Here is a 26,365-nt window from a genome sequence, read left to right on the forward strand (position 1 = left end):
CAAGCTCGAGTGACGAGGGGCGAGAGGACGAGGAGCGACTCTCTGTGCGCAAGTCCGGCGTCGTCGGCGTGCCTCGAGACTCAGGCACCCTCCTCAGAGGCTCGTACTGACTGCGCCAGTCGCGATGAATGTACAAGTAGACGCACGGCATCGTCCAGCCGCAGCACGAGCGCGAGGGAGCGGAGCGAGAGGGTCGTGTCTCGGAAGGCGCAGCCACCTCTCTCGCTTTCGCTGGGCGCGGTCTGGCGCGCACCCTCCAGAGAGCTCACAGGCCGTCCTCGAGTCTACGCTGCGCCCGCAAGATGTGTCGGCCGAGGAGGAGGAGCGGCCGTTCGTCGCGTGGCTCGCCGCCGCTCGACGCGTCGTCGACCTCGACCACTCACCGCTCTTGGCGCCAGAGCTGCACTGCGAGCCACTGCCGCACTCGAGGGCCATGGCAGAGGCCATCCACGACGACCACTCGCCCCTCGCCCGCTTCCTGCGCCGTGCGTCCCCGCCTCGCTCCCCTCATCTCGTCCCGCCTCCTCCTCCCTCGCTCACGCCTTCCCTCGTCCCCTGCACCGCGCAGAGTCCGACTCGGACGACGACGACAAGCCTCGATCGACCGCTGAGCACCACGGCCACGCCGCGCACGACCCGTCCCCCTCCACCTCGCGACCACCTCTTCCCACAACAACGTCGCCTGTCAAGCGCTCCCGCCGCCAGGTCGCCGCCGTCGAGCGTGTCAAGTACGCCATCGCCACCTCGGCCCTCCTCAGCGCCAAGCTCGCCGACGCCCTCCAGGTCTACCCGCCGCTCGACGCCCTCGAGGCGCGGCCCAAGCCTGCTCCCCGCACCACCACCACCGCCTCGTCGCGCGCTCGCGCAGCGCAGAAGCGCCTCGGCAAGGGCAAGGAGAAGGAGAAGGCCCAGGCGGCAGACTGGGGCAGCGGGTGGGAGACGAGGGGCCAGGGTGTGACGGAGCGCGGCGTCCTTGGCAGCGCTCAAGCGGCGCTCTCGGGCCTCGTCGGCGCGCTCGGCCGCCTGTCGACCCGCGACGATGGCGGCGTGCTCGAGAGCGTCGCCGAGGAGGAGGAGGACGGCGCGCCGGCGCCTACGGACCAGGCCCCCGTGTCGCCGCAAGACGCGCTCCTCGCGACCGTCGAGGACTTTGTCGCCGCGTCTCAAGAGCTCGACCTGCGGGTCGCAACAGCCCTCACGGCCATCAAGGAGCTCGAGTGCATCGCCCACGGTCTCGGCTTGTGCGTCCCTCTCTCCCTCTCAGGCCCGAGCGGAAGGTGGACCCTGACCTCTCGCCCTCGCCCACAGGTCCGACCCTCTTCCGCCCATCTCGCGCATCGAGGCGCGTGGCTACCTCGCCTCGCCCAAGCCGACGAGCCCGACCTCTGCGGCCATGCTCTCGACGCCGTCCCGCTCGCCACGCATCCCCTCCCCGCTCGGCGGCCCGTCCAAGGCGTCCCCTCCTCGCACGTCCGACAGCGAGCCGTCCTCCCCTCCTCCTCCTCTCCGCGCTCTTGCGCTCCGCAACGCCCTCGCCGACGCCCTGTCCTCGGCACTCGACGCCCTCTCGACCTCGACGAGCGCGCTCAACGCCCTCCTCCCGTCCGACTCGCCGCTCCTCACCCTCACCTCGGCCTCGGCCTCGATGACGCCCACCTCGTCCCAGTCGCACGCGCCGCAAGCCTCGCTGTCCGAGCTCCTGCGGCACGACTCGCTCGCGCGCGCCGAGCGCACCGAGGTCTCGCGCTGGGAGGAGGGCTCGTCGGCCCCGTCGGCGTCGTCCCGCCCGAGCAGCGTCCACCTCGTCGACGGCGTCGACCCGTTCCACCCGACCGAGTCGACGTTCGGCGGCATCGACCGTCGCACGGGCGAGAGCGGCACGCCGCAGCGCGCCGGTGTCGGCAAGCAGCACCGCCTCCGGGTTTCGCTCGGCCCGCATCACGGCGGCAACGGCGGCGGCAGCGGCGGCGGGTCGTCGTCGTTCGAGGCCGTGAGCCCGGGCGGCCCAAGTGCGCGGCGCAAGCGGCCCGTCAGCATGGGCGGCCTTGAGTCGCTGCCGCCGGTGCCGTCGAGCGAGCGCGACCAGACGGGCCCGAGCGCGGCGACGCACCGCGTCCTGCTCGTCACGCTGCAGGACCGGTTCGACGATGCGCACGACGCGCGTCGCGGCGTCCTGTGGCGCCTCCTCGAGGCGCTCGACCACGCCGAGTCGGACGCGGCGTGGCACCAGGCCGAGGCGCCCCTCGACGCCCTGCGCGCCGTACTCGCACGCGCAGCGGCAGACGTCGCCCAGGCGCACACGCGCGAGTTCCCCGACGGCGCCGCCGCGGCCGACTCGCCCGCCTCGGCGTCGACGACCGCGAGCGGGCCCGGCGCCGGCTCGAGCGCTCGCGCAGGAGCGGGCAGCGGCGCCCTCGTCGATGCACGCGAGAAGCGTCGCAGGAGCGGGTACTACGCCCGACCCGAGGCGGACGAGCTGTACCCGCTGTCGGCTTCCTCGTCATCCGCCCCGACCTGGGGCGCGCCGCCGACGCCGACGCCTGCCGCACGCCGTCCCGCCGCCTACGCCGACTACGCGCCTTCCTCCTCGTCCAGTGCGCCGCCTCCACCGCGCCGCGCTGCGCTCCACGCGCACGCCCTCTCGGTCAGCGCTGTCGACCCGGCCCTCGCGGCGCACGCGCAGAGCATGCTCCTCTCGCTGCGTGCGCTCCAGGCCAAGGTGCGCGTCGTGCTCGCCGACGCTGCGGGTGCGCGCGTCGGGAGCGCGACGGAGCGCGAGCGCGTGCTCGAGGTGTGGGAGAGCGTCGGCGCCGAGGTGAGGAGGCTCGAGGGCGGGTGGCGGGACGGGAGAGGCGCGCTCAGGGCGGCGCTCGGGCTTGCGGTCGAGCAGGTCGAGGTGCGCGAGCGGGCTGAGGCGGTGCGGGACGATGAGGTGGCGCCGGCGTCGACGGAGGAGGACGAGGCGCCGCAGGAGGTCGGCGACGAGCTCAACGCGACGGGCGCCGTCTACGCGACGCTCGACTCGTCCGACACCGGCACCGACGACGACCTCATCTCGAGCCGCCAGGCCATGCTCGACGCTGCCCTGTCGGCGTCGCTCCTTCCTCCTCCCGACTCGGCTGACGGCCTCGAGTCCCCCTCGAAGGAGAAGGTCTTTGAGGCCGTCGCCGGCTCCGACGCGCGCGCCTCGGCAGGCGCAAAGCTCTCGCGAGACGAGCGCATTCGCCGCATGAAGGAGGCGCGCGAGGCGCTCGCGCTCGGGCGCAGCAGCCTCGAGAGCCCGGTCAAGGGCGCGTCGGGCGAGGGCAGCGGCGGCGTCGAGTCGCAGCGGAGCATGGTCGGCGAGCTGAGGGAGGTGCTCAAGGAGCTGAACCGGGACAAGGGTCGGGCAGATCCTCCCTCGGCGGCGCTGCCTCCTGTCGACGTCGCACCGCCACCGGCGCGCACGGTCCCCGCCTCGGCGCAGACCGTCGCCACGCCTCCTCCGCCTGCGCAGAAGCCGCTGTCGCCGCCGCCGCCGCCGACCTCAGCCCCGCAAGAGGCCACGGCGCGCGCCTCGCCGCTCGAGCCGGCGCACGAGCCTCTTCCCCCTCCCTCGCCGACCAAGTCGATCCCGTCGCCGACGACCCAGCGCATCCTCCCTCCTCCTCCTCTCGCTCGTCGCCTCTCCCAGCCGCCGCATGGTGCCGCTCCCCTCGCCACACCGCCGCGCCTGCCGCAACCTTCGCCGCCGAGCGCCGCAAGCTCCCCGTCCGCCCCGCTCGCTCAACCCGCCGCCCGATACACCTCCCCGCCGCCTCTCGCGCCGCCGATTCCGACCGTGCCCTCGACGCCGGGCAAGCAGCAGGCGCCGCGGTACGTCTCGCCGCCGCCGCCCTCGTCCGCCAACCGCGCACGGGCCGGCTCGTCCACCGCCTTCTCGACCTTTTCGCCGCCCGGCTCGACGCCGGCCACCCCGGGCAAGCAGCAGACGCCTCGGTACGTCGCGCCGCCGCCGGCGAGGGCCCCGCCGCCGGCGCCGCTGCTGCCGTCGCCGAGGTACAGCGCGTCGTCGGCGTCGTCGTCGATCAGCATGGGCATTGGCTCGCCGACGGGCCCGCTCTCGCCGGTACGCGTCGCGCCTTCGTCGCCCTTGCGTGCGACGGCGCAGGTGACAGACGAGAGGAGGGAGCGCGAGGGGCTCGAGCAGGCGAGGGCGCAAGGGCAGCAGCAGCAGGCGCCGCCGCCGCCGCAGAGGGTCAAGCGGCCGTCGGTCCAGACCGTGTAGCATTGCGGGAGGAGCACGTAGAACATCTTTGCATCGCACCGCATCCACACGAGCGCGTTCCGGTCGTGCGAGAGCTGGGAGCGAGAGCGATAGCGAAGACGCTCGGCCACTGCTCTCTCGTGTTCGGCTGCGCTCGCCTCGCTTGCGCTTGCTCGTGCTCCCTGCTGAAGCTTGCAGGTGGACCAGAGCGAGCGCTACGGGCCCGTTCGCGAAGGCAGCGCAGGGGGGAGGACGTGCGCTCGAAAGGCAATTCGCCGCATGTCACTGGATATCACTCGATGTCACCGCATGTCACTCCGCTCGGCGGCCCATTCGCCACATTGGGTCGAGCCGGTCGAGACCCAAATCTCCGCACGCTCGCTTCGCACGGCTCGGCTTTCTGGACGACCACTGCGACGCTGTCGTTCCTTGCGCGCGATGTGTCGCCAGCTACGTACTCGTAGAGACTTGGCGAGAGGGCTGACGAGAGAGCACCGGCGGGAAAGAGCTCTCGAGCCTCGCTTTGCGCTGCTCTCGCGAGGAAGAAGGCGCCGTCCAACTCGCGCTCTACGAGGCCGACTGGGTCAAGAGACGGGCTCAGTTGCATTGCGAGCACATCCTAGTTCGATCAAGCGGAAGCAGGACACGAGAGAGCGGCCGAGAGCGGCGGATTGCTGAGGAAGAAGCGACGCGCTCTGTGCCGTCGGCAAGCGCTCGCGACGGTGCGAACAGAGCTGGAGGCGATTGCTGAGATGTGCTGCTGCCCAGGCGAACCGTACCGAGCGAGCTCAGCCGCGAGGGTCGAGAGATGAGAGGAGGACGAGAGAGGCGAGCGGCGAAGAGTCCAAGGGCCGCCTCTCTCGCTCTCGGTAAACGCTCTACAGTCGCTAACCGGGCGAGAGCGACACACTTGATCGTTGCAGGACAAAAGGAAAGCGGGCGAGGGGTATGATGACGGCAAAAAGGTGCGACGAGGGGGGGAGCGAGAAACGGTACAAGCGGGCACAGGCGGTTCCGACGAGACAAGCGCGCCAGGCGAAGGAGAGAAATAGAGAGAGACAGAGGACGAGGAAGGGAAAGGAAGGAGAAGGTGGCTAGGCGGACGCGGTGACCGTCTTGTTGACCTTGACGGCCTCGACGCCTCTGCGCACCGTCTCGAGCGTGCGAAGGAGCTGCGCCTGCTTGGCGCGGCCGTCCTGCAAGACGCCCGCAGTCGACAGTCGCACGAGCTTGAGGAGGAAGGCGGCGTCGGCCTGCTGCGTGAGCGGGAGCGCCTCGTTGGCGCGCATCTTGAGCTCGCGCGCTCGCGACGTCTCCTCGAACGTCTTGGAGATGCCGATCGCGCGGTCGACGAGCTCGCTGCAGGGGACGAGCTCGTCAGGACGGGGCGTAGAGAGAGAGAAGAGGGTTCGGGCGCACCTCGGGAGACCGGCCATGGCGGCGACGTGCGGGCCGTACGACTTTGGCGCCGAGCCCTCGATCTGCGACCAATCGTCGTCAGGCCTGCGTGATGCGCAACGCTGTACGAGGCAGGGAGATGGCGACGCACGAGCTTGTAGAGGAAGACGACGTCGCGGCCGTCGTCGGTGTTCTCGAAGCTCGTCTGCATGTTGGCGAGGCGGATCCTGCGGGCGAGCACAGTCAGGCGACGAGTATCGAGACGAGGGCAAGGCATACGACGCACTCGGGGTGGTACTGCGAGGAGAGCGAGGGTCAGGATGGACTCGAGCGCATGGAGAAGAGAGAGCGGGGCGGACCGAGTAGTCCTCGGTCAAGAGCGTAAAGTGGGTCGCAAAGAAGCCGATGCAGCCCGTGTGCGTGGCGAGGCGGTGCAGGACGGCGTACGCGATGGCCATGCCGTCGTACGTCGACGTACCGCGGCCGAGCTCGTCGAGGATGACGAGTGAGCGAGGCGTGGCCTGCGGGCGCTCGAGCAAAGTCAGTTCTCGCCCTGCCGCAGCTTCGTCGCCGTCGAGAGCAAGAGCGAGAGGGCGCACCTTGGTGAGGATCTTGTTGCAGTCATCCATCTCGACCTTGAAGGTCGACGCGTTGGCAAAGATGAAGTCGTTGGCGCCCATGCGCGAGTAGATGGCGTCGATCGGGGCGATGCGGGCCTTGGCGGCCGGGACGAAGCAGCCAACTGCGAGAGAAAGAGAGTGTGAGCGAGACGCAGGAGAGTGGGAGGAGCAAGTGGGACGCACGCTGCGCCATGATGACTGCCGTGCACGTCATGCGCAAGAGGGTGCTCTTGCCGGCCATCTGCGCGCACCAGGAGAAGGTCAGATCTCGCCGCAGGTCGTCGCAAGGAGGAGTGGGACGCACGTTGGGGCCGGTGAGGAGCATGAGGTTCTTGGCGTCGTCGCCGCCGAGGGCGACATCGTTCGGGATGAAGTCGCTCGACGTGCTGTGGACACTCTGCGAGGTCAGGTCGGGCTCGAGGGGAAAGCGAAGAGGTCGACAGGGACGCACTTGAGGACGCAAGGGTGACGCAGTTCCTCGAACTCGACGATGGCCTTGTCGCTCTCGACGATCTCGGGACGGACGCACGGCTCGCCGAGCGCGGCCGAGCTCTTCGACAGGCTCAGGAGGCAGTCAAGCTGCGACACGACGCGCACGACGGCCATCCACGTCGAGTAGTGCTTGTCGAACTCGCCGTAGAGCTGCGGGCGGCGAACGGAAAAGGGCGAGTCAGCGAGGACCAGAAGGAGGAGGGGACGAGGCAGAGGACGGGCGAGCGCACCTTGAACTGGAAGTCGTTGACGACCATCTGCTTGCGCTCGCGCGCCTCCTTGAGGTCCGAGATGAGGCGCGTCGTGTCGGGCGTGTAGTAGCGGTTGAGCTTTTGAGTGCCCGAGATCTTGGCCCAGTTGTTCGGCACCTTGACGCCGACGGGCACCTCGAGCTGTCGATGCGGCGCGTCAGGGCCGACGACAGAGGACGAAGAGAGAGAGAGAGGGAGAGAAGAGCGAGGCGCACCTGGTAGATGTCCTTGGTCCCGATGTCCTTGAAGACGACCTGCTGGCACTTGAGCGAGCTGCGGGCGACGGCGAGCGCCTCCTCGAGCGAGTCCTCGATGTCCTCGACGTTCTGCGCCACGCGGTCGAACTCGTCGTCCTTGCCCGGGACGGGCAGCAGCTCTGCGCACGGCTCGACAAGGTCAGTTCGGCTCCTCGCGAGGGCAGGACGAGGAGGACGAGGTGACGGACCTTCTCCGTCGTACAGCTCCTTGATCTCCTCGAGCAGGTCTGCGACGTCCGGCGCCGAGCTGAGCAGGCTGCGGATGCCGCTCGACTTGAAGTCCTCGGCGAGGTCGGCGAGCGTCTTGAGCTTGGCGTCGACGTTCTCGAACGACTGCGGGAGCGACGAGTTAGTCGGCGAACCCGATAACGTGCACGAGTGAGCGAGGGCGCACCTCAATGACCTTGAGGAAGTCGGCCTTGCGGCACGTCTTGCCGTGGATGCGGCTCAGCATGCGCTCGAGGTCGGGCAGCTTCTTGCCCATGACGTCGAAGGAAGTGGCGAACGTGGCGTTCCCGAGGAGGTCCTCGACGGCGTCGAGGCTGCAGGGACGAGCGGCCCGAGGGCGTCAGGACGCAGGAAAAGAGAGAGACGAGCCGGCTCGAGAAGGGACGGACCGGTCGTTGATGGCCGCCACGCCGCGCAGCGGCGCACACAGCCAGACCTTGAACAGGCGCTTGCCGAACGGCGTGACACAGCGACTGAGCAACTGGATGAGCGTGCCCTCGGTCGTGCCCTGCGAGTTCTGGAGGACCTCGATGTGGGCGAGCGTCTGGCCGTCGAGGTGCAGCGTGCCGTCGCTCTTGGACAGGGGGTCGTAGATGTTGAAGTTGCGGGTGGTGACGAGGTCGAGGTCGAGGTTGAGCTGGCGCAGGTACCTGCGAGACGACGAGGGAGAGGTCAGGCGCTGTCTCGGATCGAGGTTTCGGGGGAGAGAGGCGACGAGCAGGACGCACCAGACCATGCCGCCGAGCGCACTCATCGCGACAGGCTTGTCGTACATGGCGCGAACGTTCTCGGGAACGACCGCGTCCTCGTCCTCGCCCTCGACCTCCATGGCCTTCTCGCCGCCGCTCAGGCCCTGCTGGAACAGCTTGACGACCTCGTCGCGCGCGTCCTCGGCGGCGAGGAACTCCTTGCCCTCCTTGAGCGCCGTCCACTGGCACTCGAGGCCGAGGCAGTTGCGCAGGAGGCGCATCGTCGAGACCGACAGGTTGCCCTTCTGGTGGATGAGCTCCTTGGGCTTGAGCTGGCGAACGAGCGTCTCGAGCTGGGTGCGGCACGCGTCGTCGGTGAAGGACGAGAGCGAGAACTCGGCGGTCGAGGCGTCGAGGACGCAGATGCCGAACGACGGCGGCGAAGTCGGCGACGGGGTGTCCTCCTGCGGGTCAAAGCGCGACGTCAGGACCCTGGCTCGCTCTGCTGCTGCACGACGACGACGAAGACGACAGGGAGATAAAGAGACGGACCTTGATGGCGACGCAGTGGTTCGACATGTCGTCGGTGAGCATCGTGCCGTCGACGATGGTGCCGCCGGTGAGGACGCTCTTGAGCTCGCGGCGGACAATCTCCTTGCCGTTGGCCTGCTTGCCGGCGCCCTTGGGCTTGGCCTTGCCGCCCGCCTTCTTGTCGTCCTTGTTGCGGATCTCGGCGCCGAGCGCCGTCTCGCACTGGTCGACGCGGCCGACCTTGTACCCCTGCGACAGGAACTTGCTCGCCCACATGTCGAAGCTCGACTCGGGGACGCCGACCATCTTCATCTTGACTCGGTCGGTGAGCTTTAAGTCGAACTCGCGGTGCCCGATAGCCTGCAAAGGCGGGGAAGAGTCAGTGCCGGTTCATCCTCGAGCGGGACGGCGAGGTCGACGGCGAGAGGACAGGGCGACGTACAGCGTCCTCCTCGTACAGCTCGAAGAACTTGCCCTTCTGGAAGAACAGGACCGTGTCGTAGTGGTTCTGCTTGATCTCCCAGAACTGGCGCTCGAACGGCGTGAAGGTGGTCCAGGCCGACTTGGGGATGAAGAGCGTGCGAGGGTCGTAGCCCGGCTCGCCAGGGCGGATGCCGTCGGCCTGCGGGATGCGAGAGACCGAGTGAGCTCGAGAACACTGGAAAGAAAGAGAGAGGGAGAGAGAGAAAGAGAGGGCCCGAGCGGGTGACGCACGTCCTTGGGGTCGATGAGGAAGCTGAACGTCTCCTCGTTGGTCTGCTTGTCCTTCTTGGCCTTCTGCTCGAGGAGGGAGGCGGCGAGAGCCGAGAGTCAGTGCGGTCGCGACGAGGACGTGCCGGACCTCCTCGCGACCGAGAGGGTCACGGTGGAAGGAGACGCGCCGTCGCACACGGCGAACGACGGCCGAGGTAGAGCTGAACAGGCGACGCACCTCCCTCGCGAGCTCTGCGCTCGTCTTGATGCTCCCGCTGCCGCTACCCGTCGACTTGAACGCCGGCCGATCCGCACCGCCGAACCCGCCGAACGACGCCTGCTTCGCCGCCGGCTTGGCCTTGACCGGCGCCGGCTTGGCCTTCTTGACGGGAGCACGACCGATCGAGGAGGAGGACGACGCGACCGAGGCGGCGGACGAGGCGGCGGACGAGCTCGCGTCGGAGAAGGCGGCACCTGCGCGTTGGGACGGCGAGGGTTAGTGCGGGCCCCGAGTTTGTGAGGGGCAGGATGGAGGACATGGGCGCACTGTCGTCGTCGCTACCCGAGCTTGCGCCCGAGAAGTCGTCGTCGTCCTTGCCCTTGCTCTTGCCCTTGACCTTGGCGCCGACCTTCTTGCCCGTCGCCTTGCCCTTGACGGCGACCTTGGGCTTGGGCGGCGTCGATGAAGCAGCTGCGAGTCCAACGAGAGGTCAGTGTCTGTTCGAGGAGAGCATGGCGGGAGCGAAAGGGTGACGCACCGTCGCTGTCCTCCTCCGAGTCGACGACCATGCTGCCCCTCGCCTTGACGCCTCGCCCGAGCGACGGGCGCTTCCTGCGCGCCACCTGCTCCTCGTCCTCGTCGCTGTCGGCCTGCGCCGCGACCGGCTCGTCGTCCTCGGCCTTGACCTGCGCCTTGGGCGCGCTGGTGGGGGCGGCGCGCTTCGACGGCACCTGCGGTAGGAGAGGCGACGACAGTGTCAGTGCGGGGCGCTGAAACGCGTAGGATAGATGCAGAGGGGCGGCGACGCACCTTGACCTTGTCGTGCTGGTCCTCGGCACCGTCCGAGTCGTCGAGGGTGAGGATGTCGCCCTCGCTCGTCGCCGGCGTCTCCTTGCCCTTGCTGCCGCTCGCGGTGGTCGCCTTGCTCGTGCTGCTGCCGGCACTCGTGCTCGCGCGCTGGCTCGTGGGCGTCTTGAGCGGGCGCGAGGCCGGGGTCTGGCGCGACGCGGCGGGGGAGGACGAGGCCGGCGTGGCGCCGCTGGACGACGCGGGCTTGCCGAAGAAGCTGAACAGGGTCGACTGGGTGCCGCCTGCGGCCTTCTGGCTCGACATGGCTGCTGGTTGGTGTGCTAGAAGAGGGCGAGGGCCGGTCCTCTGACGCCGGCCGGCACCTCGCACGCGTTCCAACGCGATTTTTCGGCTCACAAGCTCTCGTGGACGGGCGAGGGAAGGCGCAATGGACTGGCACTGCACGGGAACTGCACAAGGAACGAACGAGAGAGAGCGCGCGAGAACGACGAGGGAGAGAGGCCGCCGCGCAAGATCCGGTCTACGACGACGGCCCGTGGGAGAGAGAGGATGGAAAGCATGCGTAAGGCGGGTATGGTACAACTAGACAGGGCACGGTATGTACGAAGAGGAGAGAGAGAGAGAAAGTGTCGACGTGCCGGAGCGAGAGGGAGGGAGAGAGGGGGAGGAAGGGAGGGAGGGTCGGTGCGGTCGCCAACGTCGCGCGCCCGCCGCCTCTTACGCGCACGAGCTCCTGCGCGTGTCGACGCCGTTGTGGACCCGCTCGACTGGGCAGCGAGAGGCGGCGGCGCCCTTGGCCGACGACGACGACGTCGACGAGGACGGCTCGGCGGCGCGCTCCTCGCGCCGCGCCTGCGCCGCCTTGGCCGCGCCAGCCGCGTCCTTGCCGAGCCAGGTGAAGCCTCGGATGAGGTTGGCCGAGCTGCAGCGCGTGTTGCTCGGGCGGCGGGACGACGACGAGTCGCTCGCGCCGAGGCCGCCGCCGGTCGCGCCCGAGCTGCCCGACGTGCCCGGCGGCGTCTGCCAGCAGCCGCCGGGGGCCTCCTCCGAGAAGCACCACGAGCCGCCCTGGTCGTAGTAGTCGGGCTGGTCGTCATCGGCGTGCGTCGGCGGCTTGTACGGCGGCGAGACCTGGCGGAGCGACAGTTTGGTCCAGTCGATGGGCGCGAAGAACGGGTGCGCCTTGATCGCCGACGCGCCGCCGTCGCTGCCGAGGCGCTTCTCGGGGTCGCGCTCGAGGAGCTGCAGGGCGAGAGGCAGGGACGCAGAGTCAGGGCTCTGCCGCCAAGTCGGGTCGAGGGGGAGGAGGAAGAGCGAGGAGACGCACCTTGAGCAGGAGGTCGCGCAGCTCGGGCCCGTAGCCCTTCTTGTTCGGGATGCGGATCTCGCCCTCGAGGATGCGCTCGTACTCCTCGATGCGGCTCTCGGCGTAGAAGGGCGACCACCCGAAGCACATCTCGAACAGGAGGACGCCGAGCGACCACCAGTCGGCCGGGAACGAGTAGCCGACGTCGAGGAGCACCTCTGCGAGTGCGACAAGTGCGTCAGGGGCGAGTCGAGAAGATGGCGGGCGGGACGAGGCGCGCGAGGGAAGAGGGAGAGGGGAAGGCGGGGACGCACCGGGAGCGACGAAGGCGGTCGTGCCACACAGGGTCCGGCACTTGCCGTCGGGCGAGTCGAGGAGCTTGGACAGGCCAAAGTCGCACAGGACGACGTGCCCCGAGCCATCGAGGAGGCAGTTTTCGGGCTTGAGGTCGCTGCGAGGGAGGAACGAGGCAGGGAGTGGTCAGGCGCTGCTTGACAGGAGGGGCAAGAGAGAGCAGAGCGGACGCACCGGTAGACAATGTTGTTGTCGTGCAGGTACTCGAGGGCGAGGATGATCTCGGCGACGTAAAAGCGGACCTTGGCCTCCTCGAACCGGCCGCCGTCGCGCTGCAGGTGCTGGAACACCTCGCCGCCGCTCTTGTAGTCGATGACGAGGAACAGCTCGTTGTCGCTCTGGAACGAGAACTTGAGCCCGATGAGGAACGGCGAGTCGGTCGTGCGCGCGAGGACCTGGCGCTCGGCGATGACCTGGGCGAGCGCCTCGGGCGTCGTCACCGAGGCTTTACGGATCACCTTCATGGCGTAGATGCGCTTCGTGTCGCGCTTGCGGACGCGGAACACCTGGCCGAACGAGCCCTGGCCGATGCGACGCAGGATCTGGAAGTCGTCGACCGTGAGCTTGGGGCGAGACTGTTTCGGCGCGCAGCAGGGTCAGTAACGGGAACAGAGACCTCGAGAGACGGAAAGGCGAGAGAGAGAGGGGGGACGCACCAGGAGAGGCTCGAACAGGAGCCGCAGGCGAATCTCGCCGCCGACGCTCGGGTCGAGCGCGCTCGTGACTCTGTCGGTGCGGCAGTCGGGCAAGTCGGGTAGGCGGGAGGGCGAGAGGGGCAGTTGCATCAAGCGAGACGAGGATGCGGCGATGGCGACGGCGAGGCGAGGGAGGAACAGGTCGAGGTGACGAAGGAGGTGCGTCGAGGCGGCGTGGGGAGCGAGCGGCGAGGGGGCGGCGGGACGACGGCAGGGCGCGAGAGGGAAGAGAAAAGGAGAGGAAGAGGGTAGGAGAGATCGAGGTCAGTGTTCGTCCTCGGACTCTCCGTACGTCCGCGAACGAGACTTGGTGGGGGAACAGGAGACGCACGGGACCCATACATCGAGCCCCTCGCCGTCCTCTCCTCGATCCACCTCCTCTCCCTCGAGTCCGAGTAACGGCGGCAGGAACAGGCACGCGCCAAGGAAGCCGTGCAGGCGACCGGCGGGGCCTCCTTGCGGCGCGAGGCGGTCGTAGACGCAGAGGAGGATGGTGCGGCCGGGCGAGACGACGTCGAACGTGGCCGTGTGGTTCCAGATGGGCGACGAGGGCGTGCCGATGACGGACGGGTCGCCGTCCGGGAGCGAGGGGTCGATCGGGCGGAGCGTGTGCGAGTTGGAGGGAAGGAGCGGAGGAGGTTTCGGCGGGCGCACGTCGACGCTGGCGAGGCTCGCGATCGGCGGCGGGTTGGCCTCGGCGGTCGAGCGGTTCGAGCTGAAGGCGGACGAGATGGGCGTCGGGGTGGCGGTCGAGGTGGACGAGGCGGCGGTGCGGTCCGAGGCGCCGCCGACGACGCGACGCCGGGTCACCTCGCCCTTGCCGTTGGTCGGCGCGTCCTTGCGGCGGACGCCCTTCTTCTTCTGCTCGCTGCGCTCCTCGGGCGGCGGCGCGCCCCACTCTCGCGAGACGGAACTGCAGGGAGGGACGATCAGCTGGTTGAGCCAACGAGAGAGGGAGGGAGAGACGGGGACGCACTCGGTGCGGTCGTACTGGAGGAGGACGTAAGGCTTGGCGACCTGGTTGTCGGGTACGGCGAGGCCCTTTGCCTCGACGACGCGGACCTTGAGCGTGCCGAGAAGCTCGGTCGTGGGGAGCGGCTCGTTGGAGACGGCGCGAGCTGGATCGGGCTCGGATGGCGGCATGGCGGCGGCCGGGGTGAGCTCGAGGACGGGCGTGACCTTTGGCGGAGTGCGCGGTGGTCGCGAAGGGCTGAGGGTGCGAGGCGGGGTCGGCGAGGGCGTGAGGCCAGGGAGGTGAGGCGGTGGTGGATCTGTTTGGGCGACGTTTCGCGGGCGAGGGCGAGGCGAAGCGAGGGCAAGCGAGGGGGAGGGAGTGCAAGGTGCTCGTGTCAGTCGGCGAGCTCCCACGAGCGGGACCAAGGCGCGAGACGAGCGAGCCTCGGCCGCTCGTCAGCCAGACGAACGGCCGGGCCTCCGCCCTCGTCCCACTTTCGGATCCGCCGACCGCGCTCGAGAGGGAGAGAAGCTGGGACGCACACAGCTGCGAGAAGACGTTCTCTGCCGGGCTGAGCGGTCGACTCGCCGCCCACGACGCGAACGACGACCTTGCGCTCGAGTGCGACCCACGGCGCGTCGCCGTGCTGAGCGGGACGAGGATGCTGTCGAGGTGGTCGCTCGACCCGTTGGCGTGCGCGTGCAGCGAGCTCGGCATGGCGTTGGCAAGCAGCGCGTTGCCCGCTGCGACGTCGAGCTGCGACAGCGCCGGCATCTCGTGCGGCGGGTCGTTCCGAGTCGGGGCACCGCGGGACGAGGGCGGGCGACGGGCGGACGCGGGACGCGGTCGACGGGGGTGGGTGGACGGGCGGCCTGCTGTGCGTAGCTGCTGGCGCGATGCAGGCTGGCTTGTGCTCTTGTCGAGGGGCGAGAGCAGAACGGCGGTCCGCTCCGTCTCGAGACTTCCCCACGTGAGCGGGGCCAGCCAATCGCGCACGAAAAGGGGGCGCAAACTGGCTCAGAGTTGCTCGAACTGCAGTCTACACAAAGGCCCGCATCGCAAGAGGCGGCTCTGCAAGAGACCAATGCTCGCGAGAGCGCCGCTCGACCGCTCGAGCCCCGCTGCCGCCCGCCCGACTCGCCGCTCAGGCCACGAGCGAGCGCACGACGCCCTCGACGAGAGCATCGTACCCGTCGGCGAGCCACTCGTAGACTGCAGACGACGTAGGCGAGGTCAGTATCCAGGCCGAGAGGGATCTCGACGCGGGATGAGGCGCCGAGGAATGACTCGAGGAAGGCGAGAAGGCGAGGAAGGGAGGAGGGCAGACCGTTGTCGAGCGGGCTCGAGCGGCGAGAGAGGAGGGGAGAGAGGACAGAAGGGAGGAGGGAGGGAGGAAAGAGGACGGACCAGGTACCTCCTGCGCGTCGGGCTGAAACGCGACGGGCGCCTCGAGGTCGACCTTCTTGGCCCACGCCGGGTGCTCGGCCGCCCACACGACGCGGGCTGCACGCACAGCCGCGTCAGTGAGACGCTGCGCTCGTTCGGCGACGCCGACCGCGAGATACACGTCGGCGAGAAGGGAGAGAACAAGAGGACGCACCTCGCTCGACCGCCTCCTTGACGCGCTCGACCTCGTCCGGCTCGTCCCACAGGCTGCACTTGTCGCACTCGTCGCACGCCTTGTCGCCCTCACGGCGCACACGAGTCGGGTCGCGAGGGTGCGGGCAAAAGTGGCCGTAGCCTTGCCAGGAAGGGATCTCGCGCCGGCACGCGTGGCAGTAGATGAAGCCGCAGCGGCACACGACCTGCACGTCGGTCGTCGGCGGAAGAGTGTCAGGTCGAGGAAGAGGCGACGGCTGGAGACGAAGGGAAGGATAGAGAGGTGCAGGTGACGCACCTTGTTGCAGGCCCCGTTGCCCGTCTCCTTCTGCAGCGCCGCGCCGCACCGCCCACAGTCGCGCTTGACGGCGTCGCTCATGGCGCGCTCGACGGCGAGCCGCAAACTCTCCTCGGCCTGCTCCTGCTCGCTCGCCGGCTCGGCGCCCGATGCTGCTGCGTCCGATGACGACGACGACGACGCGCGACAGGCGTGGAGCGACGGCGCCGACGGGTTGACGGCCGCACTGCAGAGCAGGCACGAGAGCTTGCCGCACACCGACGGCTCGTCGGGTGCGCGGGCGCCGCCCTGCACGGCGTCGTCGAGCGCGCTCGGGCCCCACAGGAAGCGCACGAGCGCGGCCCGGCGCCGCTCCTCGACCTCGCCCTCCTCGTACGACACACCCTCCTGCTCGTCGCCCCACTCGAGCTCCTGCACCGCCTGGAGCCGGGCGAGCCACGCCTGCCCTCGTCGCCCATCGCCCGGCCCGAGCGCTGCACCGTCGTTCCTGCAGCGGAACACGCGCCGCACGTCGCCCTCCTTGTCCCGCAGGACCCGCTCAACGACCCGGCGCACGTAGGCGACAGACAAAGCAGGGAGATGGTGCGGGGCGAGGAGGAGCCGCTCGGGGAGGGTGAGGAGGGACGGCTGCTGCTGCTCCTGGGCGGCGCTGACGTCGGGCGGGTGCAGCGCGGCGTAGGCGCGCTCGAGGCGTCGTGCGGGAGAGACGAGGGCGAGAAGGGCGGCGAGAAGTAGGAGGAAGAGAAGGGCAAGGGCGCCGAGGAGGGTGTGGAGGATTTGAGAAGGGTACGGCGGGAAGGGCTCGGCGACCCAGGCGGGGAGGAAGGTGCGGGCGAGTGTACCGGGAACAGGGTCGGCGAGCTCGGCGTACTGGCAGAATGGGCAACGCAGGAGCCGAACGCCTGCTGCCGCGCCCGACGACGAGGAGGGGAGGGCGAGGCGCTCGAGCGTCGCTGACGTGATCTGGCTCGAGAGGGCGGCGAGCGTCGGGGCGTCGAGCGCCTTGACGAGCTCGGCGTGACGGAAGACGCGACCGCACGGCGCCGAGCCCGCCGCCGAGATGCACGGGAGGGCCGATCGCTCGAGCGCGACCGACGGCAGGGACGCGGCGCCGCCAAACGTGAACGTGCGGGCGTAGGCGAGGACGCAGTCGCGGCAGAAGAGGTGCGGCGGGGCTGACGGGCTGGGCGGAGAAGAGGGGAGGTCGGCGGGCGCGTCGATGTCGGAGCAGCAGGCGAGCTGCGTCGGCGAGAAGAGAACGGCCGCGAAGCAGCACTGGCACTCGACGAGCGGGACGCTGTCAAGCGCAGGTGCCGTCTCGACGTGCGGCGTGTGTACGGGCGCCGACGGCGGCCCTCGCTGCGCCCGCTCGAACGCTTCGACCTCGCGCCGGATGAGCGGGTGCGCCTCGATCGTCTCGCGCGTGCTCGTCCTCCCGAGCCCTCGCCGCCGGCCCGACGACCCGCCCGTTGCCGTCGTGCTCGCCTCTCGCGCGGAGCTGGAGGGCCCGCCGATCCACCGGCTCCACCAGGGCCGGTCGCGCTCGTCCTCTGCGTCGGCCGCCGCGCGCTCGAGCCGCTCGCGCATGCTCGCGTAGCTGCCGCCCTCACGGCGCACGACGCGCTCGATGGGCGCGCTCGAGAGTGGCGCGAGCGCGGGGAAGAGGGCGCCAAAGTGGGCGACGAGGGCGGCGTCGTGCGCGGGCGAGTGGAACAGGTCGGCCGGGGTGAGGACCGGGTCGCTGTGCTCGATTGAGGGCCGAGCGCGCTCCTTGCCCTTCTTGGTGCGGCTCGAGCGAGGACGAGAGTGCGCGTGAGGGTCGACGGCGCCGAACAGGCGCGAGAAGGCGGCCGCGGCGGCTTCGAGGAGGTCGGCACCGAGGGCGGTCGACGGGTCGCGCTTGAGCGGCATGTTCGAGCGCCGTGCGAGGACGTCGGCGCACTCGAAAAGGGCCGAGTGAGGCTGGGCGAGGACGAGGTCGCGCAGGTCGACGACGGGTACGAGCGGGAACATGGCGTGGAGGCGCGTCCTGCGAGGCTGCTCGTGAGTGACCGGCCGTGACACAGAGAAGCTGGGCGAGACGCACAGGGCCAGGTTCCTCGCAAGCGCAACGTCCTCCCTCCTGCCCTCGCTCACGCGCCGTCTCGAGGCCGCCGAGGACGAGCCGGCCTCGCCTCGCCCGGTGGCCGTACGCCCGAACGCCCGGCGCACCTGCGAGCTGCTCGCGATGCTCTGCACATCGCCGCTGGCCCTGCCCCGCACCGGCGGCGCCGCTCGGGGCCACTCGCCCTCGGGCCGGATCTCGAGGAGCTTGTTGGTGACGCGCTCGACAAGGGCCTGGGTGGTCCAGCTAGTCGCGCGGCGGTAGGTGGTGCTCGAGCCTGTCGAGGCGGATGCAGGCGGCGGGAGGGCGAGCCAGTGCGAGATGCACTGCTCGATGAAGCCCGGGTCGGAGTCGGGGAAGAGGACGACGAGCTGCGCGTGGGCGGCGGACGCGGTCGGGTTGATCGGGAAGCGCTCGAGTGTGACGGGCATGGCGTGCGTGTAGCCAGAGCGGCGGTGCGGGTCACATCGAGGTCGGGTGGGAGAGAGAGGTGGAGCGACGATGAGGCGGCAGCGGCCAAGTCGCTCGGCAGCCGCGAAAGCGTCGTCGACTGGATCTATCTCGGCTTTCTGCTGACGATGACGCACAAAGAGAGGAGAACGCGCGCGTTGCAGGACTAGCTCGAAGAGCGCTACACAGAGAGGGAGACCTGACTCGCCGCACGACCGGGTGCCTGCGACCGACGAAAGGCAAGGCAGTGTCAGTGCTCGGCTCGACGACGACTCGAGTGGGTTGCGCGTTGTGCAGGGGGATCAGAATGCGCCCGAAAGTTTGTTTAGTGGCGGGCAGGTTCGGCAATGAGGTTACGAAGACCGTCGTGATAAAATGAGGGGTTTCGTCGTCTCCCACGAGGCTGAGGGGATGGAAGGAAAGGCTCACCGGACGTAGAGATGCGCTCTCGACGACGGGCGAGAATCTGCGGGCGCGAAAGAGGCGGGCACGAGAGGAAGAAGAGCTGCGGCAGGGACGACGAGAGGGTCAGTGCGACGAACGACTCGATGTGGATCCTGCTCGAGTCCGGTCCGCCGATGCGGCAACGTGTGTGTGAAGCGTCGTACAACGCAGCCAGCGTGTTCAATCAAGTGCGCGCCGCCCAGACGAGTCTCCGAAGAGCTCGCCCGCGTGTGCCCCGTAGGGCCGACGACGAACTAAGTCGGTAATTTCTATCTTCCTTCGCGACACACACACGTTGCGCACAGGAGGAGGGGATCGAGGAGAGGGAAAGAGAGAGAAGGGACGGACCGTGGTTGCCGGGGAACGAGGTCGAGGAGAGCGAGCGCGAGCCGAAGCTGAAAGAGCATCTGTGGGCGTACGCGTGGGTCAGTACGTTGCTCGACGCTCGGGAGAACGGATGCAGGGTGTGCTGGCACGGCTGGGCGAGGCCCCCCTCGCCGTCGAGCGTCGCCCCGACCGGAACGACGACGACGAAGATCAGAGAGAAGATACGGGTTCTCAGCTTCGCCCGGTCCTTTAGACCAGACTCTGCGACTCTAGTTTGATTTGATACGTAAAGTATCATCACGTCGAGGCTAGGCCAGCCGTGTGCGACGAGGGAGGGAGTGGGAGGAAGAGGGGAAAAGGGGGCGCACCGAAAGAAGCCGAGGGCGAGGCCGCTGCCCGAGCTGGCACTCGCCCAGGTCGTCCCTGCGACCATCGACCGCGACCACCTGCCCTCCCACCGCCGAGGTGACGCGGGTCGAGGACGAGGGCGACCGCCGAGCGCGGAGAAAAGCTGCCGGCGAACGTGAATGGCGAGGGCGGGCTCAGGCGGGGCGAGCTGGTGCAGGGCGGTAGTCGACGAGCATGGTCGAGTGTGCCGCTCCAGTCGAGAAAAGCTTCGAGGCGAGGTGGCTAAGGAGGAGAGGGAGAGCGAGGGCGAGTGCAGCGGCTTGAGTTTCGACTGGCCGAAATGCAGTGAGGAGCCTCCCCTGAGTCCTGCATCGCATACAAACGGCGCCCGAATCCGGCAAGTGCGCGTCGCTGCCCCCTCCGCGCTCACACAACAACGCCTCGCTCGCCTCAACCTCACCCTCTCGAGCAGCCGGCACCATGAGCACGCCCCAGCTCTCGGCCGCCTTCGCGTCACTCGCCCAGTCTGCCGCCACGCTGCGGTCGCTCCGCTTCGAGCGGTCGGCCGTCCTCCCTCGCGCCGTCCTCGGGCCCGACGAGCTCGTCGAGACGCTACTCTTGCGCGACGCCCTCCCGCACGAGCTCGCCCTGTTCGAGCCCGCACCCGCATCCGCCGACGTCATCCCGCACGACGCCGACGAGGTCGCGCAGATGGGCCTCCTCGCGTCCAGCTCCGGCGACGACAAGTGGATGGCCGCCAAGCGTAAAGGTCCGCGCCGTGCAGCAAGACATGCCGACAAGCCGAGCCCTCTCAAGGCGAGGCGTCAAGGAGGAGCAGGAGGGCCCGACGCCGACCGCTGCCTGCGTGCGGCTCAGCAGCTTCTCGACATCTAGTGCGTCCCTCCCTCGTCCTCTCTCAGTCCACCACGGTTTGACCTGTTTGCGAACCCTTGCAGTACGCTCCCTCGCGCGCAAGAGCACGTCGAAGCGCTCAAGTCGCAGCACGCCGGCATCGTCCAGTCGCTCAACACGCTCGAGGAAGCTTTGCGCCGTGTGCGTCGCCCTCCTCGCCCTCCTCCTCGTCGACCATGCACTGACGAGTCTCGAATGCCTGCAGCCTGTGTCTCGCACCGCACCGCAGCCGCAGAACGATGCGTCCTTCTACCGCAAGCTCGAGCTCGAGGACGCCATCAAGCGCGAGCAGCTCGAGGTCTTTGCGCTCGAGCAGCTCAAGGCCGACAAGGAGGTCGAGGTGCGTCGTCTCTCTCCTAGTCTCGTCGAACGCAGGCGCCGTACTGAACTCTCGCGCAAACGCCCGCAGGTTGCCGCCGTCGCCTCGTCGAGCAGGCCGTCTTCCCGTGCCGCCCCTGGCCCAACGGCTACCCGCGGCGGGCGCGTCCCGTCCGTCGTCGCCCGTGCTCGTGGCGGCAGCACCTCTGCCCGCCCTCGCGCCTCTCAGCCCCGCACCTCGACCTCGCCCGCACGTTCCCCCGCCCGCGCCGGCTCAGCCACCCCTCCTCCCGCTCCTGCGCCAACCTCGCGCAGCGCCCGCCTCGCGCAGCACCTCGAGGACATGCGCGTCCTGAGCTCGCCTGCTCGGCGGCCCATCGGCGCCGAGGCGCGCGCGGCCGCGCACGCGAGCTTGATGGCTGGGCGCCCGAGCGTCGGTACGAGGCCGAGCTTTGGCGCCGGCAGGCCCAGCGTCGGGACGAGGCCGAGCGTCGGAGGCGCGAGGGCGAGCATGGGCGGCGCTGCCGACGAGCGAGCGAGGCGCGACGCCGAGGAGGACGACAACGAGGGCGACTCGACGCCCAAAGCCGCTCGCAGGGCTTCTCGCCCTGCCGCCGAGGCGGCCTCCCCTTCCCCGCGCAAGCTCGCACCTCCCGTCCCCGTCGTCCGCTCGCCGGCCAAGCCCGCCGCCGCACCGGCCAGGGCCGCTCGACCCGCGCTCCCCGCTGGCGTCACGCCCGTCGAGCTGTCGAGCGCGGCCGAGACGATCTGGAGCACGCTCGGCGAGGTCAACGGGCTCACGAGGTGGGGGAGGAAGTGGGCGAGGGAGCAGGACGAGGGCGCAGCCGAGAAGGAGCAGCGGGTGGTCGAGGGCAAGAGCGGGTGGGAGGAGACTCTGTGCGTCGCTGTCTCTCTCTCTCTTCCTCTCGCGCGGATCTGGAACTGACTCGGATGTCACCTGGTCCTGCTGCAGCACCATCCTCCAGTACGCCCTCGCCAACTCGTCGTCGCCCGACAACGCCGGCCCGTCGTCGCCCTCGTCGCACTCGATCACGTCCTTCTCGACCTCGACGACCGGTGGCGCCGGCGACGGCGACGTCTCGGCACCGAGCTGGACGCCCGCACAAGTCGTCGAGGCCCAGCTGTGCCACCTCCTCCTCTCGGTCTTGAGCGGCGCTCCTCCTCCGCCTCCGCCCTCGGCCTCGTCCGCCCTGCCGCCGCTCGCCATCATCCTGCGCGACTCGCTCCTCGGCTCGACGCGCAAGACGCCGCACCTCGGCATGACGGCGCTCAAGGCGCACCTCGGCGCATTCGCCAAGGGCCGAGGGTGGACCGAGGAGATGGGGACGACGGCGATCTATGCCCTCGTGAGCAAGCAGACGGTCAAGACGGACCGCAGGGGGAGGGAGGGCGCCGCGGTCGCGTTCAGGGTGGTCGAGGCGGCGTAGATGGGACGAGGAACGAGTCTGTATCGCGATCGCGTGCTCGCGAGAATTTCCTAGCCGGTTTGCGAGAGGGCGAGGGCGATCATGAAGGCGACGAGCTCTGTTCGAGAGGTGCCTCGGGCACGTCGCACGGGCCGAGAGCCTGCGCAGAGAGGGAACGTCCGAGTCAGGGCTCGATCGTGCACGACCGGGATCGAGAGGAGGGAGAAGAGGACGCACGTCCATTGCGAATGAGGCTTGGGTCGCCAGGGTCGGTGTAGGCGACGAGAGCGTGCTCGCGAGCCTGCGGAACGTGAAACGAGCGTGAGTTGTCGCTCGCAAAGAGGACGATCAAGGACGCAGAGGACGCACCTCTCGCCGCGCTCGTCGTAGTAGAGCAAGACCCGCCACGCGTTGACCTCCTGCGGGATCCACCGCTCGGCAATCTGCGGCACGAGGAGCGCCTCGGCGTCGCGCGACCAACTGCTCGGGCGCTGATCGGGCCCAAAGAGCTTGAGCGACAGGTGCGTCGAGAGGATGACCTGCGGGGAGCGCGCGACCTCGGTGAGCGTGAGGTCCCCTGAGCACGTACGAGGAGAAGAAGCGACTCACCGAGACGGACCCATTGGCGCAGACGGCGGAAAGCGCGGCGCGCACGGTCTCAGCGATGAGAGTGCGAGTTGCCGAGTCGAGCGTCGGCCGCAGGTGCGCCGACAGCGAGTCGACGATGACGAGGTTGACCTGGTGAGAAAGAGCTGTCAGCTTTGCGCTCTCTAGACCGCGACAGGCGGACGAGCGCGGGCGTTCGGCGGTGCGAGGGATGCAGGGTCGGAGGGGGAAGGAAGGGGAGGACGAGGGGAGCAGGCGGGCTCACGTTGGGATGTTCTTGTAGCCAGCCCTCGAGCGTCCGAAAGAAGGCGATGAGCAGCCATGCCGAGTCGATGCGGCGGTACCGGACGCCCTCGAGAACAGCTTGAACGTCCGAGTCGTGGTCTGCGGGTGCGCGGGCAGGATCTGGGTCAGGACGCTCTACCGCATCTGCAGGCGGAAGACGAGACGTACAGCTGTTGTGTTGTGCGTAGAGCCTGGCCGTGTCGCTGATCAAGGACGGGAGGAGGGCTCCGTCGGCATCTGCAGGTCGCAGAGGAGGACTGAGTCAGGACCCGGGCTCCTCCTCGATGCAGGATCGTTGGAGGGACGCACCAATGACGAGAACCTCTCCACCTCGCTCTCTGAAGCGCTCGGCGAGGACAAAGCCGAGCAGAGCCCGCGTCTTGCCGATTCCTGGCGGGCCGAGGAGCTCGAGGACGGCGCCGTGGGCGAGCCCCGGCTCGGACGGCGCATGCGGTACGGCGTGGGCTGCTGCCGAGAAGCTTCGGGGCGTCACGAGCACGTCGAGCGCGCCGCAGCCGCACGAGAACCGGTGCGGTGGTCGGGCCGACAGGAGGAGAGATGAGGCGGACTGGGACGCCGGCACCTGCATCGTGGGCGCGGTGGTAGCGCACACGGGCTGTACTGAGGGTGCAGCAGTAGCTCGTGCGCCTCTCGAGGCTGTCGAGGAGCCGAGGCGGTCGTGGTCGAGGTGGAAGCGGACTGCGAGCGGCCGAGAGCCAAGTCGCGCTCACAAGCTCGTCCGTGAGCCTGCGGCACCTTGCAGCGGCTCGACAATAGCGGTCTCTCGAGATCCCTGCAGTCAAAGTCTCAGGCGCAGAGATGGGAGACGACGGCCGCGAGACTCGACGACTCTCGCTGTCCTTCGGCTCGAGCCTGCTCGCGACGCTGCCACAAAGGTAGGGAAGCGCGTCGTTATTCCATCGGAACGACCTCGACCGTATCGCCGTCGCCGATGCCCCACCAGCTCAGCTCCTTGCCCTCCTCGGCCGGCGGAATCTCGACCCTGACCTCGTCCGTCTCTCCCTCGGCCGGCTGGAGGACGGCGACGAGGCGGTACTGGCTCTTTGGCAGCGGCAGTCTCGCTATACGAACGATCTGGGCGCGCAAGAGGAGCGTGCGGAGAGACGGGAGGACGGCGAGGGAGGTCGAGGAGGGGGAAGGGGAAGTCGACGGGGGAAGGCGGACGTGCAGGTCTGCGACGAGGGACCTTGACGTCAGGGGCGGTCGATGAGAGAAGGGTGTGCAGTAGGACGTACGAATGAGGCGGTCTTTGAGCTTGGCTCTCGAGCTCGTGGACGTTGAGAATGCCGGATTGTCCCTCGACGGCTCGACCTGGCCATGCTCTGCGGGCGAGGACATGGGTCAGGCCCGCGCGACGCTGAGGAGGAGGAACAAGGCGGGTAACTCACTCAGTCGGACCTCGCGCAGTCGCGTCCTCGCCCACTCGCCGAGCTGCGCCTCGTCCTCGGCGCCCTTGGCCAGCTGCTCGACCCAGAAGCGCTCGGCGTCGTCGCGTTCAGCTCGCGAGACGGGCGAGCCGTCGAGATCCATGACGAAGGCGAGGCGGGCGATGATGAGGAGGCGGCCGTAAGGCGAGGCGGGCTCAGGGTGGGGCGGCTGATCGAGGTCGTGAGCGAGGTCGGGGTTCGAGGCGGGCGAGGGCTGCGCTTCAGCGGCGCGCCGGTCGGGTACCGCGTTGGCGGGATCGTCGGCTGTCGTAGATGGCCTCGATGAGGTGACGCCGTTGCCGCGCAGCCGCACGCTCTGCAGAGTGGGAAAGTTGGTCGGCGCCGACGCGCCGAGAGCATCGACACTCGAGGTCCACGAGTCGAGCAGGTTGTCGACGAGGTCGAGGTGACGCAGATGACGAAGCCGGTGGCGGGGCTCAGGCACGTGGGCGGTCGGCGAGGATGAAGAGCTGGCGGAATCCGGGAGGACGAGGGAGGACAGGCGGTTGCTGCTCAGGACGAGGTCGGTCAAGCTGCGAGGCGATCGACAATCACTCATAAGTGTCTAGTCCGACCGTCGACGACCATAGAGTAGTAGGGGAAAGATGGCGGGCGCACCTCGGGAGGCAGTTGAGCTGCTCGACGATCTCGTGCCAGTCGCCCAACTCGTTGGCCTCGAGGTTGAGCCGCACCAGCTTGGGAAAGATCAGAAGAGATGACGCGCTCGAGTCGGCTTGTCCTGCAGGCCCGCACAACGAGCGCAGACGGTTGTGCCCAAACTCGAGCTCCTCGAGGTTCGGGAACGAAGGTGCGGCGTGTCGAATCTGCAGCCACGAGGGTACAGGCGGATCAGTCGTTGGAGCCTCTAGAGAACAAGGAGGCCTGAGAGAACGAGGGACGCACCTCGGTCCAGGTCATGAGCGTACTGTTGAGCTGCAGGCGGCGCAAGCGCGCGAAGCCGGGGAGCTGCGTGGGCTCGACAAGTCGCGTGAACCGGTTGCCGCTGCACAAAAGGTGGTGAGTCAGTCTCTTTGGCGTGTTCAACACGACGTGGTCGAAGGTGCGGCTCACTTGAGCGACAAGTGGACGAGCCTTGACAGGACGTTGGCGACCTCGGCCGCCTCGTGCAGCGACGGCAAGAGCGAAAAGCTCAGGTTGAGCACTTCTAGTCCTGCGAGAGAGGAGATAGACGTGTGTGTCAGGCGTGCGCGCTGAGGAGCGAGGGACCCGTCGCTCCCTCGGTCGGCCCGTGACGAGAGGAAAGAGGACGCACTGCTCAGCCGCCTGCCCAGCTCCTGCAGCGCCCCGAGCGCCCTCGCCCGACTCTCCCCATCGTCCGTGACACCCATCGCCGCGCTGACACTCTCCCACTCGAGCCCGACCTCGCGCAACCGGCCGAGCTGGTGGAAGCGCTCGGTGACCTTGCTCGACAGGACGACCTCGACGTCAAAGTTGCCGTCGGTCGCGTAGCGCCGCGTCGTCGAGCTCGAGTCGAGAGGATCGATCTGCGGCCCGGATCTTGCCTCGAGGACGTTGTTGTCGCCGTCGCCGCAGTCGTCGTCGTCGAGGTACTTGGCCCGGAGCGCCTCCTCGAACGTCTTGCCGCGCAGGTCGAGCCCTTTGGCGTCTGGGCGGAGGAACGAGCCGGCTCCCTGGATTCTGTGTGTTCATGGGCAGGGTGAGCTGGGCACGAGGGAGAGAGGGAGAGGAGGCGAGCGGACCGCGGGTGAAAGTAGCGGACGCCGGTCTTGTCGTATACGCCGCTGTGGCGACCGCGCGAGGGCTCGTCCCATTCGATGCCGAGCCAGGTGCCCTTGGTCGGCGGTACAGGGCCCTTGTAGAGCACACTGCCGAGTTGAGCGGGACGCGAGGCGGTGCCGGAGGTGGGAGCTGAGGACGAGGTCGAGGGCGTCGGGGCGTACGAGCAACGCATGCGGTGACTCGAGAGATAGCTTGTGACGCGTCTCCAGCGGTGGAGCGCTCTGCTTCGGCTGCGAGAAGCGCGGGTTCGAGACGACCGACGCCATCTCATCGCGGGCCGGCGCAACACGCTC

General features: G+C 68.9%; 7 protein-coding genes across 7 annotated transcripts; 2 read left to right on the top strand and 5 right to left on the bottom strand.

Moving 5' to 3' along the window:
- Positions 1-433: 433 nt before the first annotated feature.
- RHOBADRAFT_53204 (uncharacterized protein) lies at positions 434-4,306 on the top strand (the record flags this gene model as incomplete). The annotated part of the gene is made up of 3 exons (XM_018416725.1): positions 434-485; positions 569-1,241; positions 1,309-4,306. 3 exons carry the CDS (start codon positions 434-436, stop codon positions 4,265-4,267), a joined length of 3,684 nt encoding a protein of 1,227 aa, XP_018271241.1. The 3' UTR covers positions 4,268-4,306.
- An 833-nt stretch (positions 4,307-5,139) lies between these two features.
- Positions 5,140-10,738, bottom strand: RHOBADRAFT_53205 (uncharacterized protein; the record flags this gene model as incomplete). The annotated part of the gene is made up of 22 exons (XM_018416726.1): positions 5,140-5,605; positions 5,666-5,727; positions 5,796-5,871; positions 5,931-5,941; positions 6,004-6,165; positions 6,244-6,386; positions 6,448-6,505; positions 6,569-6,650; positions 6,716-6,906; positions 6,987-7,148; positions 7,223-7,383; positions 7,453-7,597; positions 7,659-7,806; positions 7,882-8,142; positions 8,221-8,645; positions 8,734-9,072; positions 9,155-9,334; positions 9,427-9,489; positions 9,644-9,879; positions 9,953-10,096; positions 10,164-10,356; positions 10,436-10,738. The coding sequence occupies 22 exons, from the start codon at positions 10,736-10,738 to the stop codon at positions 5,341-5,343; spliced, it is 3,810 nt and encodes a 1,269-aa protein (XP_018271242.1). The 3' UTR covers positions 5,140-5,340.
- A 414-nt stretch (positions 10,739-11,152) lies between these two features.
- RHOBADRAFT_14709 (uncharacterized protein) lies at positions 11,153-12,646 on the bottom strand (the record flags this gene model as incomplete). Its single annotated transcript, XM_018412215.1, has 4 exons — positions 11,153-11,677; positions 11,763-11,959; positions 12,056-12,192; positions 12,270-12,646. Coding segments are annotated over 4 exons (1,236 nt in total), but the record flags the coding sequence as incomplete, so codon positions are not given.
- Positions 12,647-14,889: 2,243 nt separating this feature from the next.
- On the bottom strand, positions 14,890-18,177 carry RHOBADRAFT_43684 (uncharacterized protein; the record flags this gene model as incomplete). The annotated part of the gene is made up of 5 exons (XM_018414267.1): positions 14,890-14,957; positions 15,153-15,248; positions 15,346-15,550; positions 15,643-17,671; positions 17,729-18,177. 5 exons carry the CDS (start codon positions 18,175-18,177, stop codon positions 14,890-14,892), a joined length of 2,847 nt encoding a protein of 948 aa, XP_018271244.1.
- Positions 18,178-19,795: 1,618 nt separating this feature from the next.
- Positions 19,796-21,993, top strand: RHOBADRAFT_53207 (uncharacterized protein; the record flags this gene model as incomplete). The annotated part of the gene is made up of 5 exons (XM_018416727.1): positions 19,796-20,208; positions 20,272-20,368; positions 20,433-20,567; positions 20,637-21,442; positions 21,519-21,993. 5 exons carry the CDS (start codon positions 19,796-19,798, stop codon positions 21,991-21,993), a joined length of 1,926 nt encoding a protein of 641 aa, XP_018271245.1.
- On the bottom strand, positions 21,864-23,452 carry RHOBADRAFT_53208 (uncharacterized protein; the record flags this gene model as incomplete). Its single annotated transcript, XM_018416728.1, has 7 exons — positions 21,864-22,132; positions 22,210-22,273; positions 22,342-22,511; positions 22,582-22,710; positions 22,844-22,962; positions 23,032-23,100; positions 23,173-23,452. 7 exons carry the CDS (start codon positions 23,450-23,452, stop codon positions 22,073-22,075), a joined length of 891 nt encoding a protein of 296 aa, XP_018271246.1. The 3' UTR covers positions 21,864-22,072.
- A 323-nt stretch (positions 23,453-23,775) lies between these two features.
- On the bottom strand, positions 23,776-26,244 carry RHOBADRAFT_53209 (uncharacterized protein; the record flags this gene model as incomplete). Its single annotated transcript, XM_018416729.1, has 8 exons — positions 23,776-24,056; positions 24,120-24,206; positions 24,273-24,844; positions 24,930-25,135; positions 25,215-25,314; positions 25,383-25,482; positions 25,585-25,970; positions 26,033-26,244. 8 exons carry the CDS (start codon positions 26,242-26,244, stop codon positions 23,776-23,778), a joined length of 1,944 nt encoding a protein of 647 aa, XP_018271247.1.
- Between the last annotated feature and the right edge of the window lie 121 nt (positions 26,245-26,365).

This window comes from Rhodotorula graminis, assembly GCF_001329695.1.
Source record: "Rhodotorula graminis WP1 unplaced genomic scaffold RHOBAscaffold_6, whole genome shotgun sequence".
In the NCBI taxonomy this organism is placed as follows: domain Eukaryota; kingdom Fungi; phylum Basidiomycota; class Microbotryomycetes; order Sporidiobolales; family Sporidiobolaceae; genus Rhodotorula; species Rhodotorula graminis.